Consider the following 12328-nt stretch of genomic DNA (forward strand, 5'->3'; position numbering starts at 1 on the left):
GCTCAAGTGGTAGAGCTCCTGGCCAGTAGGTACAAGGCCCTGGGTCCAAACCCCAGTAGTACAGAAAGGAAGCAAGGAAGGAAGGAAGGAAGGAAGGAAGGAAGGAAGGAAGGAAGGAAGGGAGGGAGGGAGGGAGGGAGGGAGGGAGGGAGGGAGGGAGGGAGGGAGGGAGGGAGGGAGGGAGAGAGGGAGGGAGGGAGGCAAGGAGGGAGGGGGAGAGGGAGAAAAAGAAGGAGGAAGAAAGGAATGAAGAAAGAAAGAGCAAGGAAGGGCTGGGCTGAAGCTCAAGCTCCACAATACATGTTTTCCTAAGCCTCCAGGTGACTTCACATCACATCCAAGGTCAAAATCCTTTGCTTAGAGGACAAGCACATGTAGGTCATATACAGTAATTGCTACTAACATCTGGTGCATGTGTCACAATCTGAAATAAAGCCCTAGACCTTAGTTCACCAACATAGCACATCCAAAACCATCGCCAATTTGTACTGTTTGAAAGGTTCAGACTCCGGAGACAGATGGAGACAAACTGCATCTGGCCCCCCCACAGCCTGCCAAACAGTTCCTCATCTCACCACCCTCCTCCCCGCCTGTGGGCTGGCAGCCCATCAGCGATGCCACGCCAGTCCTCAACTATGACCTCCTCTACGCCGTGGCCAAGCTGGGACCAGGTAAGTGCTTGGTCTCGAAAGGAAATCATAAATAAGCATGTGTTTGCAACCTAGAAGAGCCAAAGAAAATGAACAGCATTTGCGAGCCCGGGCTGGTGGGCACGTCTGCATGTTTAATGGGTTTGTTGTCGCTCTGTATGGACAGAGGGACGTGTGATGAATGAGAATGCAGCAGCTCACTCTCACCCACTTGAACACTCCACCGCAGCCACCCGGGCCACGCCATTCCAGTACATATGGTCTGATCTGGAAGGATTACCTAATTCAGAGATTTTTCTGCATAGCATGAGGAAGTTGTTTGCTCAAAACTGGTACAGTAGGTTTTGCCAGCTGGAAAGAAGGCTCCTCTGGTGCTAGGAAACTAGTTTTAACACTGCCACAGGTATTCATTTTATACCCAGGAATCCCTCTGCCACAAGACAGTGTGCAGAGTAAAATCTTCTAGTACACACACACACACACACACACACACACACACACACACCACATGAAGTCAGTTGCACTGCAAGAATCTAGCGTTAGAAGAATCTTACTTACAATCCCTTGGTTCTGGTATTGGCCTTTGCAACCTTGACTCACTCATTTTCGTTGCAGCTTAGTATTCCATTGTATAAAACAGCACCTCACTTTATGATCCCACACTGACGTTGGTACGTATTTAGATCATTCCTGGGAATTTGCTCTTCCAGTAGAGCCAGCCTGTGTATCACTGGGATTTGTGCAAAGTATAGCTCATGCTTAATTACTGGTGGACAACACAACAGCAGGCCACCCTGGTCCCCTGGGGTTAGGGTATGTCCTTGGAGTATGCCTTTTCTGAGCTGTCTTTCTCGCCATTCCTTGCCAGCCATCAGAGGCTGTTTCCCTTTTCTGCCTTGCTCCCATGCAGACAAATAACGTGCATCTACTTCATAACTGAGCTGACAATACCACCTAGGTTGTACTGGCCACTGTCATAACTGAAAATGCCACCGAGTTTAAGTTAGCCATTGCCGTAGTCCTTGTCTGCTAGTGGAACAGCTGAGACAGTGCTACTTATCAAGGAGAGGGGTTTGTTTGGTCTGATGGTGCTGAAAGCAGGAAATCCAGGAGCATGGTGCCAAAGAGAAAGATTGTGAGAGTACCCCTGCTTTCTAAAAGCAGAGAAAGGGGGAGGGGGAAGGAGAAAGGGAGGGAGAGAGAAAGAGAACGCTTGCTCACATGAGAAAGGTAAGAATTATCCATCATTGGTGAGGAGTGTTCCAGAGCTTAAACTTCTGAGGGACACACTCAAACCATAGCAGAGGCACAACGAGGAAGGAGCAAGGCTGTACCCTGAACCCTATCCCTGCCCCTCTCCCCAAAGGGTCCAGGCAAAACCAGAACTCGGTCTCTTCCTGCCTGTGTGCATGGCTTGGAGATGTATGTTCTACTCATTGTGGTGGGCTCCGTATTTGAAAGCATGTGGGACGCAGCAGACACTGGGTGAGTGACAGAATGTGAAAAGGTGTGAGAGGTGGCAGTGGCTTCCCTAGCAGGTTAAATATTAAAATCAACGTCTCCAGAAGAAACCCAGCATGTGATGAAAAGGACATTTAGATGAAACAACGTACGATGTCTTGTTGGTCCACATCTGTTTTCTTCGTTATCCCTTGCCTTGTCCTCAACCCACACCTGCAGCCCCGTGTAGCCTTTGCGCTCCTCTAACAAACGGCAGAATGGATGACCAGGATGTGCTACCTTTGCTCTGGTTCAGGGCCTTTTAGTCACTCTAAAACAAAACCACGAAGGCTTTGTGACTATCCCGGAAGAATTTGTGGAAGCCTGTTACTCACTTGCAACCTAGACAAAGTAAGATGAGCTCTGACCTGGAGATGGAAAATGGATTAAATAACTATTCGCATGTATTTTAGAATATTAATTACTCCTAATCCAGAAAGCAATAGAATACTATGTTCTTTTTTATGTTTAAAAGAAAAAAAAACAGGGAAAATAAAACCCTACCCCAGAAAAACAGCTTATCTATACCAAGCAGGGGAAAAAAAAGGCCAAATAAAGACATATGCCCCACTGCAGCTCATATATCAGAGGCGGATGTGGGCTTCCTGCCTTTGTTCTGAGCCCTGGGATAGCTGTGGAAGGTCGTGTCATTGTTGCTCAAATACCCACAGGGACCAATATGAAAAGTCATTGTCTGCTCTCTTTTTCCTCCTGCTATTTTTAGCTCTTCTTAGGGAGATCAGTTTTAGCTAACTGCAGAGAGGGGTTTAAATGGTACTTGAGATTCAGGTGGCGTAGGTCTGCTATATTTAGAATTTTATGCTCCCCCAAGTTCTGCAGTATCGGAACACATTGTAGTAAAGTGATGCTGCAGGTGTTATTATTTTCCTCCAGGTGGATACAAATACGTGTTTTACTAACTGATGTGACTCAGCAGGAAGAACCAGCTTCTATCCCAGGCTGTGATTCAGAGAGCTCAGTTGTTAAAATATAGATGACCACCTATATTTGGGGTGCATGTAGGTGAATATTACATTAGGTCTCATGTCTTGTTCAGCGATTGCTATATTCTGAGGAGAGGCATGAAGGGCAGAGCTACAGCTAGTATCTGCCTTCTAGTTACCTACCCTGCGATTCCTTCCCTGCACAGGGGCCCTTGACTTGTGACCCTGGACTATACCACAGGCTCACATTTCCTGCCTGTCCAAGAATCCTCCCTGGGAAGTTTCTAAAGGGAAAGGAAGGAAGGAAGGAAGGAAGGAAGGAAGGAAGGAAGGAAGGGAGGGAGGGAGGGAGGGAGGGAGGGAGGGAGGGAGGGAGGGAGGGAGGGAGGGAGGGAGGGAAAGCAAAAGCAAAGAGTAAAAGGAAAGGAAGGGAAAGGAAAGCAAAGGGAAGAGAAGGGGAGGGGAAGGGGGAAGGGAGGGGAAGAGAGGAGAGGAGAGGAGAGGGGAGAAGAGGGGAGGAGAGGAGGAAGAGAGCGCACTATAACACGCTCCCATAGAGAAGCCTCCAGATTGAGTGCCTTTCCTCAGATTCCATCCATGCAATCCTCCCTTTCTCCAGCATCAGAGGATCCTCCCTCTCCAGTTTCTAGATCTCCCTCCCTCTCTCTTCCTCTATGGCTCCCATAGTCTTCCTCATAGGCTCTGCTTCTTTGTCCCAACAACTAATTCAGGTTCTCAATCACTGGATCTCATAAAGAAGGTTAGCACCCTTGCATCTTGGAGGTAATAAAGATAAATGGACACCCTAATCCAGTCTCTGAAACCTCCAAGGACTAATTCCCTTTCATTGAAATAAGTCTCCCCTCATAACAAATCTAGCAAGCATTCTCCCTCTCCCCTTGCCTCATTCCTTTTCTCCTTCCAACGTTGTCAACGTAGAATGTGATGCCTTTCTCTGCTCCTGTTGGATGTGGGGGTAAGGAAGGAGAATTCTGGGTATCTGTGGCATCAATCCTTTCCTCTAATGAGCTCACACAACACCCACTGCAGTAGGAAGTCATTCCCCACATCAGAGCCTCTCCCCTGAACGTGAGGGGGACCCATGGCACCCAGCCCCAGTGAGAATACACACAGAGAATTCTCTGCATCCTACCACTGGCAAATATAAACTCACAGAAAAGGCAGGATGGGAGGGATCACCTATACAGAAGTCTAGATTCTTTTCTACATTCTCTAGAAAACAGGGTTTGTTCTACCTATACAGAAGTCTAGATCCCTTTCTACATTCCCTAGAAAACAGGGTTTGTTCTGCACTGATGAATGTTGTAAAGACAGCTTCCAACTAGCTGTGATTTTAAGTTTCCAGTGAAGCGTTCTATCCTAGATCATCTTTTATCTCATGAAGGCCCATCAAGGAGCCAGGCTTTTCTCTTACTTCAGGATGATGCTCACGCCTCAAGGTGTGAGAATGAATGGAGATCCATCTTTTATTGACTGCGCTCTTGAGCCAGGGCCTTGGTTCTGAACAGTAAAATTAGATGGCAAGCACCAAATGAGACACGCTCTGTGAAGCTTTTTGTCCAGCTCCGTATGTGTGCCTACCTGTTGCCATTTGATCGTCAAGCTGTATCTTAGGCTGTATCGGTGCCTATGTTATACTTCGAGTCAAGTGTTCCTCAATATGAATGATGCTTCCTTTGGGAATTGATTTTTGTACATTTTACAGTACATTTTGCATGCCTGAGACTCTCTTACTAAATGCTAGTATTCCACCTCATTGTTGGCAGCCAGAGGCAATGATCAGAGGTGTGGGAGCAGAGAGATGCGGGGCGTGTGTGCGGGGACTCAGAGAAGTAGCCTCTACCTCAGCTTGTCCCTCCTGCTCCCTTCACGTACAAAAAGCAAGACTGCCAGGATACACCTTGAAAATTCCAAGAAGTGGCACATCCAGAAGGAAGGGTGATGACGCTGTGGGAAATTCCCCGGTATTATTCGCTAGAACTCTGGCCTTAGGTTAAAGAACAAGACTAAGACTAAGTCCTCCTTCCTCCTTCCTCCTTCCATCTTCCCAATGACTACTTCCTACTTCCTGATTCTTACTTTCTGCTTCTGGCTTTCTGATTCCTACTTTCGGTAGGAAGTACTGGCCCGTTCTGCTCCTGCAGGTCCATGGCTCAGGGCCAGACAAATCTAGGCATGGTTGATAGAAAAGCAGCACAGTATCCTGACAGGACTTCCCCGCCTCTGTAAATTCACACCCCATCCTGTTTTCACCATCAAGAAGTCAAGCAGATAGAGACCACTCATCAGGACTCAAGAATCCTTCCTGGTTCATCCTGGGGAACAGGATTTATGATGAAAATATTAGGAGCAGCAGGTATCATGTTTTTTAAACCTAGACTCTCTGAAGTGATTCTAATACTGGAATGCATGTCCTTGTCAATTAACTATCTGGTTCTCAACCCAAATAAACATCTAGCACTTAGCACACAAACCAGCCTGATTCTGTGTTCAAATGCGATTGGAAATGATTTTAGCATTTGCTTTGATAAGCCATCCTCCGTGTGGAAAATTCACTAAAGATTGGCCAGGCCCTGGGGGCTCACAGCTATAATCCTAGCCACTCAACTTAAAGCTAGCCAAGACAGAAAAGTCTGTGAGATACTTATGTCCAATTAGCCAGCAAAAATCTGGATGTAGAGCTGTAGCTCAAGTAGTAGAGGAACACCCTTGAGCAGAAAAAGCCAAGTAAAGGTGGGAGGTCCTGAATTCAAGCCCCAATGTCAGCATAAAAACAATTAGTATAGACACTAGTAATTGACACCAACTTTTTTTCCTTTTGGGTTCATACCCAATTGAGCGTTACATAGGCAGACAGATGGGAGTTTTTCCATAATTACCAGCTTTATTCCTGACTAAAGCCTGTGGTTGACCATGTAGCTTTAGTGGAGTAACACCCAAGACTTCCTACAGCTGGAATTCAGAATTGCACAGATGCATCCACCCGGTTAGGAAAGTGCAGCTCATGGGAGGGGCCTTTTACAACAGGCTTAGCACAGAGCTCAGAGCAAGTGCAGATTCTTGAAGGCAGATGGGGCTCAATGTCAAAGGTGGAAGCGAATGAACCAAGCGTTTCTATTTCTTCTCTCCAGCGCCACCCATCAGTTTCCACTGCCAGCTCAGGCAGGCCCTCCACGAGAAGATCACTAGAGCTTAGAGAATTACCCACCCTAACACGGTGCTGGATCAGGGAAACAGGCCCGAAGACATTCAGATGCAACTGCAATGGCTCCCTTTGCTTGTTTTGTTCAAAACAAGACTTACTAGTGGCCACATAACTCTCAAAATGGAAGACCTAAACTGCAATCATTTGCTTTTGTTCACAGATCTGCTCTGGGTCAAGACTCAAGGGCTGTGTCCTCTCTGCTCAGGCATTAGAACTTACCCATCAGTCATCCTCTGCCCCATGCAAATAAATATATTAGCAATTTTCTACATGCAATTCCTTGCAGCAACTTTTTTCTAATGGGGGCATGGATATTGGGACTTGAATTCAGGGCCTGGCCATTGTCACTTAGTTGTTTTTTTTTTTTTAACTCATGACCATTTTAGCCACAGTTGCACTTCTGGCTTTGTGGTGGTTAATTAGATCTAAAGGTTTCTCAGACGTTTCTGCTGGAGCTGGCCTCCAACCATGGTCCTCAAATCTCAGCCTCCTGAGCAGCTAGGATTACAGGCATGAGCTACAGGCATGAGCCCAGGTCTCTTTTATAATTTGTTATGTTTTGAAATGATCTGCTGTCAAAAACACTAGTCCTGGGGCTGGGAGTGTGGCCTAGTGGTAGAGTGCTTGCCTAGCGCGCACAATGCCCTGGGTTTGATTCCTTGGTACCATGTACACACAAAAAGCCAGAGGTGGTGCTGTGGCTCAAGTGGCAGAGAGCTAGCCTTGAGAAAATTCAAGGACAGTTCCCAGGCCCTGAGCTCAAGCTTCAGAACTGGCATAGTGTAAAAGAAATAGTCTATCATTAGCTAAAGAGTAAACATTCAGTAAAAACAATAAAAGACAAAGCGAGAACAAGGTTCCTTTCCTGTAGAGTCTCAGGAGGAGCATGAACATAGAGGAAAGAGAGGCTGGTCCAGAGAATGATCACACTTGCAATCCTAGCTGCTCCTCCTCCTCCTCAGTGAAAATCAGTCTTAGCTCTGCTGTATCACACACACATATATAACCTGATATCGCCTCCCCTTACTACCTAACATCTGCATTAGGCTGATGTCACATGCTGAATAACCACACTAGTTATTTGATTGGGATCTGACACTCATGGCCTGAGGCCAAAGGTGGCATGATGGCTGTGTGCAGTGTCACCCTGTACCCGGACACACGGCCATCACCAGGCTTCCCTGAGACTGGCACCACCACATCCCTGCAGTGCCCTGGCCGGCCTCCCACCTCTCAAGAACAAGAGGCTCTTTTCCAGTCTCCTCCCACCCCTGACCCCCCCCCCCCCCCGAAAAGAGAAGAGTCAAAACTTTGGCCCCTGTTTTGAACACTGGCTGGACCTCAGACCATTCCAAGGCCTGAAATAAAAGTTAATGCTTGGCCTTGGGCTACAGGGTTTTCATTGGCTGTCTGGAATTTTGCTTCATGGAAATCAATGGAAAACCCTGATGCATTTTCGATAGCTTCTGATCCAGAACGGTCTAATACAGACAGAGGAATGAGTCTGCCTTCATCTTGTACAAGAAATGTTGATCGTAACATCCCGGTGTCACTGCAGCATGGCTTGGTCTGTCCCTTCCAGTGTGGATAAGGCCCAACGGGCTTCTAAATCTCCAGCTAAGCACACGGGGTCCTTTTGCATAGTGACGGCTTTGATGTCAAGCGCTTGTGGTGGAAGAATCAGCTGAAGCCAAAGAGGGGAAAAAGAGACCTAAAAATGAAAACTTCAACCCATTTCTTCTTTTATTTTAATTTGGTAGGTTCTCAGCAGCTGTTAAGCTTTGCTGGGTTTTGATAGTAAGAAAGTTTCCAAAAATAGAAAAAAAAGAAATGTCAGGGTAAAGGAGATGGCCGCAAGAAACATGTCTGCACTACTCAGAAATCTGACTCAAACTTGACTGAGGGTTGTTTGCACTTGGCTCCCAGAGGCTGGCGCTGAGCTGCCCCCTCCCTCCCGCCAGGGCCCCCAGCTGCCACCCCCAGAAGCAATCAGTCACCTTCAGTAAAAGAAGTCTCCAAAGGACGTCCTTTAGCTCAGGGCAAGCACAAGATTTCTTCACTGTGGATTCCACTTCAATCGTAATAGTCATTCGTAGACTGTTTAAATTGTCTTTGATTGTTTTATTGTTTAAACTATTTAATGTTGTTTGAATAATTTCTTTAAAGTGTTGTCACGCCAGCAGAAGGGCACATGGACAAGCGGTTTGGTCACCTGGCTGCCTCCATCCCCACACAGAACCTCTGTGTTCATCTTGCCATGGTCACTTCCTTTCCCCATTCTCCACATCGGAGGATGGCAGTCGCCCCTGCCCAGCCCTCCACAGAGCAGCACACACAGCCACCAAAACAAGACCAGGACCCAGAAGCTACTCCTTCTAGCCTGTCTCCTGAGAGAGCCTTTCACTCAGAAAGACAACGCTCCTGGGGGAAAGGTTGAACTGTAGAGCTAGGGAGGCTATGGGACTTAGTGCCTTAGTGTCTCGTAAGAGACAAGGCATTGGCACAGTGATGGTGACTGGGCTGTAAAGTGAGCCAGCCGAGAATAAAAAGTCTTGCCTGAACCCACTGACTCATTCCCATCATCCTAGATACTCAAGGGGTGAGTTTGAAGACAGCCCAGGCAGGAAAATCCATGACACTCTTATCTCCAACCACTAGAAAACTGAAGTGGGGCTGTGGCTCAAGGGTAGGGTGGTAGCCTTGAGCTAAAAAGCTCAGGGACAGTGCCCAGGCCCAGAGTTCAAGCCCCATGACTGACAAAAAATGAAAGAAAGAGAGGGGGGGGAGAAAGAAAGAAAGAAAGAAAGAAAGAAAGAAAGAAAGAAAGAAAGAAAGAAAGAAAGAAAGAAAGAAAGAAAGAAAGAAAAGAAAAGAAAAGAAAGAGATGGGGAGAAGAAAGAAAGAGAGAGAGAGGAGAAGAGAGGGATGGAGGGAAGGAGAGAGGGAGGGAGAGAGGAAAGGAGGGAGAGAGGAAGGAAAGGAAAGGAAAGGAAAGGAAAGGAAAGGAAAGGAAAGGAAAGGAAAGGAAAGGAAAGGAAAGGAGGGAAAGGAAAGGAAAGGAGGGAAAGCCTGTTGGGACTGGAATGGGACTTGGTGCACATCTAACTCAGTCAAGCTCAGTACCCACTGCATTTCCTGGACAAGTTATGGCCACACGACACTGGGCTGCTGTGGTGGTAAGAATGGAGTGGGAGGCCAGGAGTTTGGCCTAGTGGTAGAGTGCTCGCCTAGCATGCACAAAGATCCGGGTTTGATTCCTGAGTACCGCATACATAGAAAACGCTGGAAATGGTGCTATGGCTCAGTGATAGAGCTCTAGCCTTGAGCAAAAAGCCCAACGACAGTGCTCAGGCCCCGAGTTCAAGTCCCAGGACTGGCAAAAAAAAGAGAGAAAGAATGGAATGGGAGGGAAACTTAGAGATGCTCTTATTCAAAAGAAAAAGCAGATGACTGGCTCAAGGTTACCCTGCATGTAGCAGGCAATGGAAGAGAAATCGATACGATGTACCGATCAGCTCTCTACCACTGTGACAAAAGGCCTGCCACAACCACCCCCAAAACTGGTTCATTTTGGCCCACCACTTCCGAGGATTCAGGGCACGAAGTCTTGCTTACATCAGAGCAATGGGGAAGCAAAAGCCAGGACAAGAACAGCAGTCCTGACATCTCCTTCAAAGGCACACCCCAATGTCCTAACTACCTCCCACTAGGTCCTACTACTTAAAGGCAACGCCACCTCTCCACAGAGCCACAGGATGAGGACCAAGGGCTTAGTGGGTCTCTGGAGGACATTTACTATATAAAACGACCACACTGCCAGACCTGCTTGGTCCTTGCCACAATTTTGTGGCACAGAATTAAGGTGTCTTCTTTACAAATGAGCACGGAAGGTAAGAAGGGTTGCTGCCTGGCTGTGGGGGTGAGGAGGGAGGGTGGTAGAAGTCAGATGCAATGACAGATCCATTTCGTTCTCTGTTGTCTATCCTACCTCACCCGCATATGGGATCCACGACAGTGTCCCTCACTTCCTAAGCACACCTTGCTGGGGACACTACGTTGAAATCTCTCCCTCGTTCTCACAACCATGTTCCTTATTTTCAGGAGAGAAATATGAGCTGCACGCAGGGACAGAGTCCACACCGAGCGTCGTCGTGCACGTGTGTGACAGTGACATGGAGGGAGACGAGGACCCCAAGACTTCTCCAAAGCCAAAAATCATCCAGACCCGACGTCCGGGCCTGCCACCCTCTGTCTCCAACTGAGCACACTGCTTCGGCACCACAGTGATCTCTGTCTCCTCTTTATCATGTCTTTCTTTCCCTTGTTGTTTGTTTGTTGAAAAACAAAAAAAAGAATTAATTGCCTTTAAATCCCCGGGTGTTTGGTTGTATGAGATTCCTTCCTTGTAATCAAGCCTCTTGGACAAAAGGGCTCGGAAAAGGTGATGTCACATCGTACCACCCATCCAAGTATCGACCATTATTTAGAAGATTCTAGAAAAACAAAGTAGTATTTTCTTATTAAATAATCAGCACAGCCTATTATCTTTGTTCTCTCATGTGGATCCAAACCAGAGACATCAGTAACAAAGAGCATCAGTGGTGTTTGTAAGCTGTGCTGGGCCTAATCCTCGTGTGTGTTTGCTGGAGTTTTTGTTTGTCTGTTTTGGTTTGGGGGGGGTTTTGTGTGTGTTGTTTTGTTTTGTGTCCTGGCCACTTAAAATAGGACCATAAGTGAACTTGACTTTGACTGCATGAGATGTTCCTCTCTGGTCTCAGCCCTCTGCATCCCCAGGACATGCATGAACACCAGCGTTTGTTTTCACAATCTGAAGAGACACCCCATTCCCAAATTGTCGGCACCCAGCCATGCCCTCCTTTAGGAAGAGCCTCACGACCACGCTGCTCAGTAAGGTCCGGATATAGTCACGATCGGGGGACAATTCTCTAGGGCTCTGTTCAGATTCCTGCAGGTGAAACTGACCTTGGCTCCAAAGATATTCCTCAATAGATTCCAACCACAACTCCCAGGAAGAACCTTCCCAGTTTCCACTAGGGAGCTTGTCCAGGGTGAGAGAAACCCACTTCAGACAACACTATTTATTATTAAAGCCTCACGGTGTCGAATGATGTTGTCTTTTCCCTCTCTTTCTTTCTCTCTCTCTCTCTCTCTCTCTCTCTCTCTCTCTCTCTCTCTCTCTCTCTTTGTATATTTGTACAAATGTTTCAGCTGTGCTTTTACAATCTGGATGTTTTTTATTTAGTGATTGACCATTAGCTGCTGAAGAGCGTACTATGTGCATTGCTTCTGAATGCATTCATATACTAATCTAGATACTCTAATATTATTGCACACTACTATGGGTAATGCTGAGTTTTGTTTGAAATGGCACGAAAGTATTGTCTCATGTTGGTAGAGATTAGCCAACATCTTTGCTCTGGAGATAACTTGTTTTTAAAGACTAAGTGTTCTGAGGAATATAGCGTCTGAGCGTAGTAGAAGGAGAAAGAAAGGTAGATAAATGTATGTCAGTCTCCTTCACCCCCACCCCCAGAGACTCCTCACGTGCAAAAGAGTGATTTGTTTTCATTACATGTGACTTTTGTATTCCTCTAGCCCAAAGTGCATTACAGACAACACACCTAGAAAACCACCACCTCCTGCTCTATGTGCCAGACCCATCCACTCCTGTACATCGACAACTTACTTTTGACACAAATGCAAATCTCAGTGGAGTGGGGGCAAAGTACTTTCACTACCTAAGCCTCAGAAAACACCCAAGAAAAATAACACAGCCAGCCGAGAGATGGAGTCCTGTGTTGTTTGTTTGTGTTTTTTGAATGGACTAAGGTATATGTTAGTTTCATCGGGAATGTCAAACATAGACTGATTACTCAGAAATTAAAGTCCGTTCTACTGTGAATATAGCAATATAGTACTGAACAGCCTTGTTGAGGAGCGCATTGCTTTTAAAAATCCTGGGTTTCCATAGGGGGGAAAAATGAAGA

At 46.7% G+C, this 12328-nt stretch overlaps 1 protein-coding gene across 5 annotated transcripts in view; it reads left to right on the forward strand.

Annotated features, from left to right (window-relative positions):
• Rcan2 (regulator of calcineurin 2) overlaps positions 1-10861 on the forward strand; it is a 143291-nt gene extending 132430 nt beyond the window's left edge. For all 5 annotated transcript variants that reach the window (XM_090355535.1, XM_090355534.1, XM_090355537.1 and 2 more), the window contains 2 exons: positions 500-671; positions 10422-10861. In XM_090355535.1, the coding sequence (XP_090211661.1) occupies positions 500-671; positions 10422-10582 (333 nt within the window). In that variant the 3' untranslated portion in view covers positions 10583-10861. The remainder of the gene's footprint in view (positions 1-499; positions 672-10421) is intronic.
• The last annotated feature ends 1467 nt before the right edge of the window (positions 10862-12328 follow it).

Source organism: Megascapheus bottae, chromosome 22 (assembly GCF_031878675.1).
Source record: "Megascapheus bottae isolate mThoBot1 chromosome 22, mThoBot2.hap1, whole genome shotgun sequence".
Classification (NCBI taxonomy): Eukaryota; Metazoa; Chordata; class Mammalia; order Rodentia; family Geomyidae; genus Megascapheus; species Megascapheus bottae.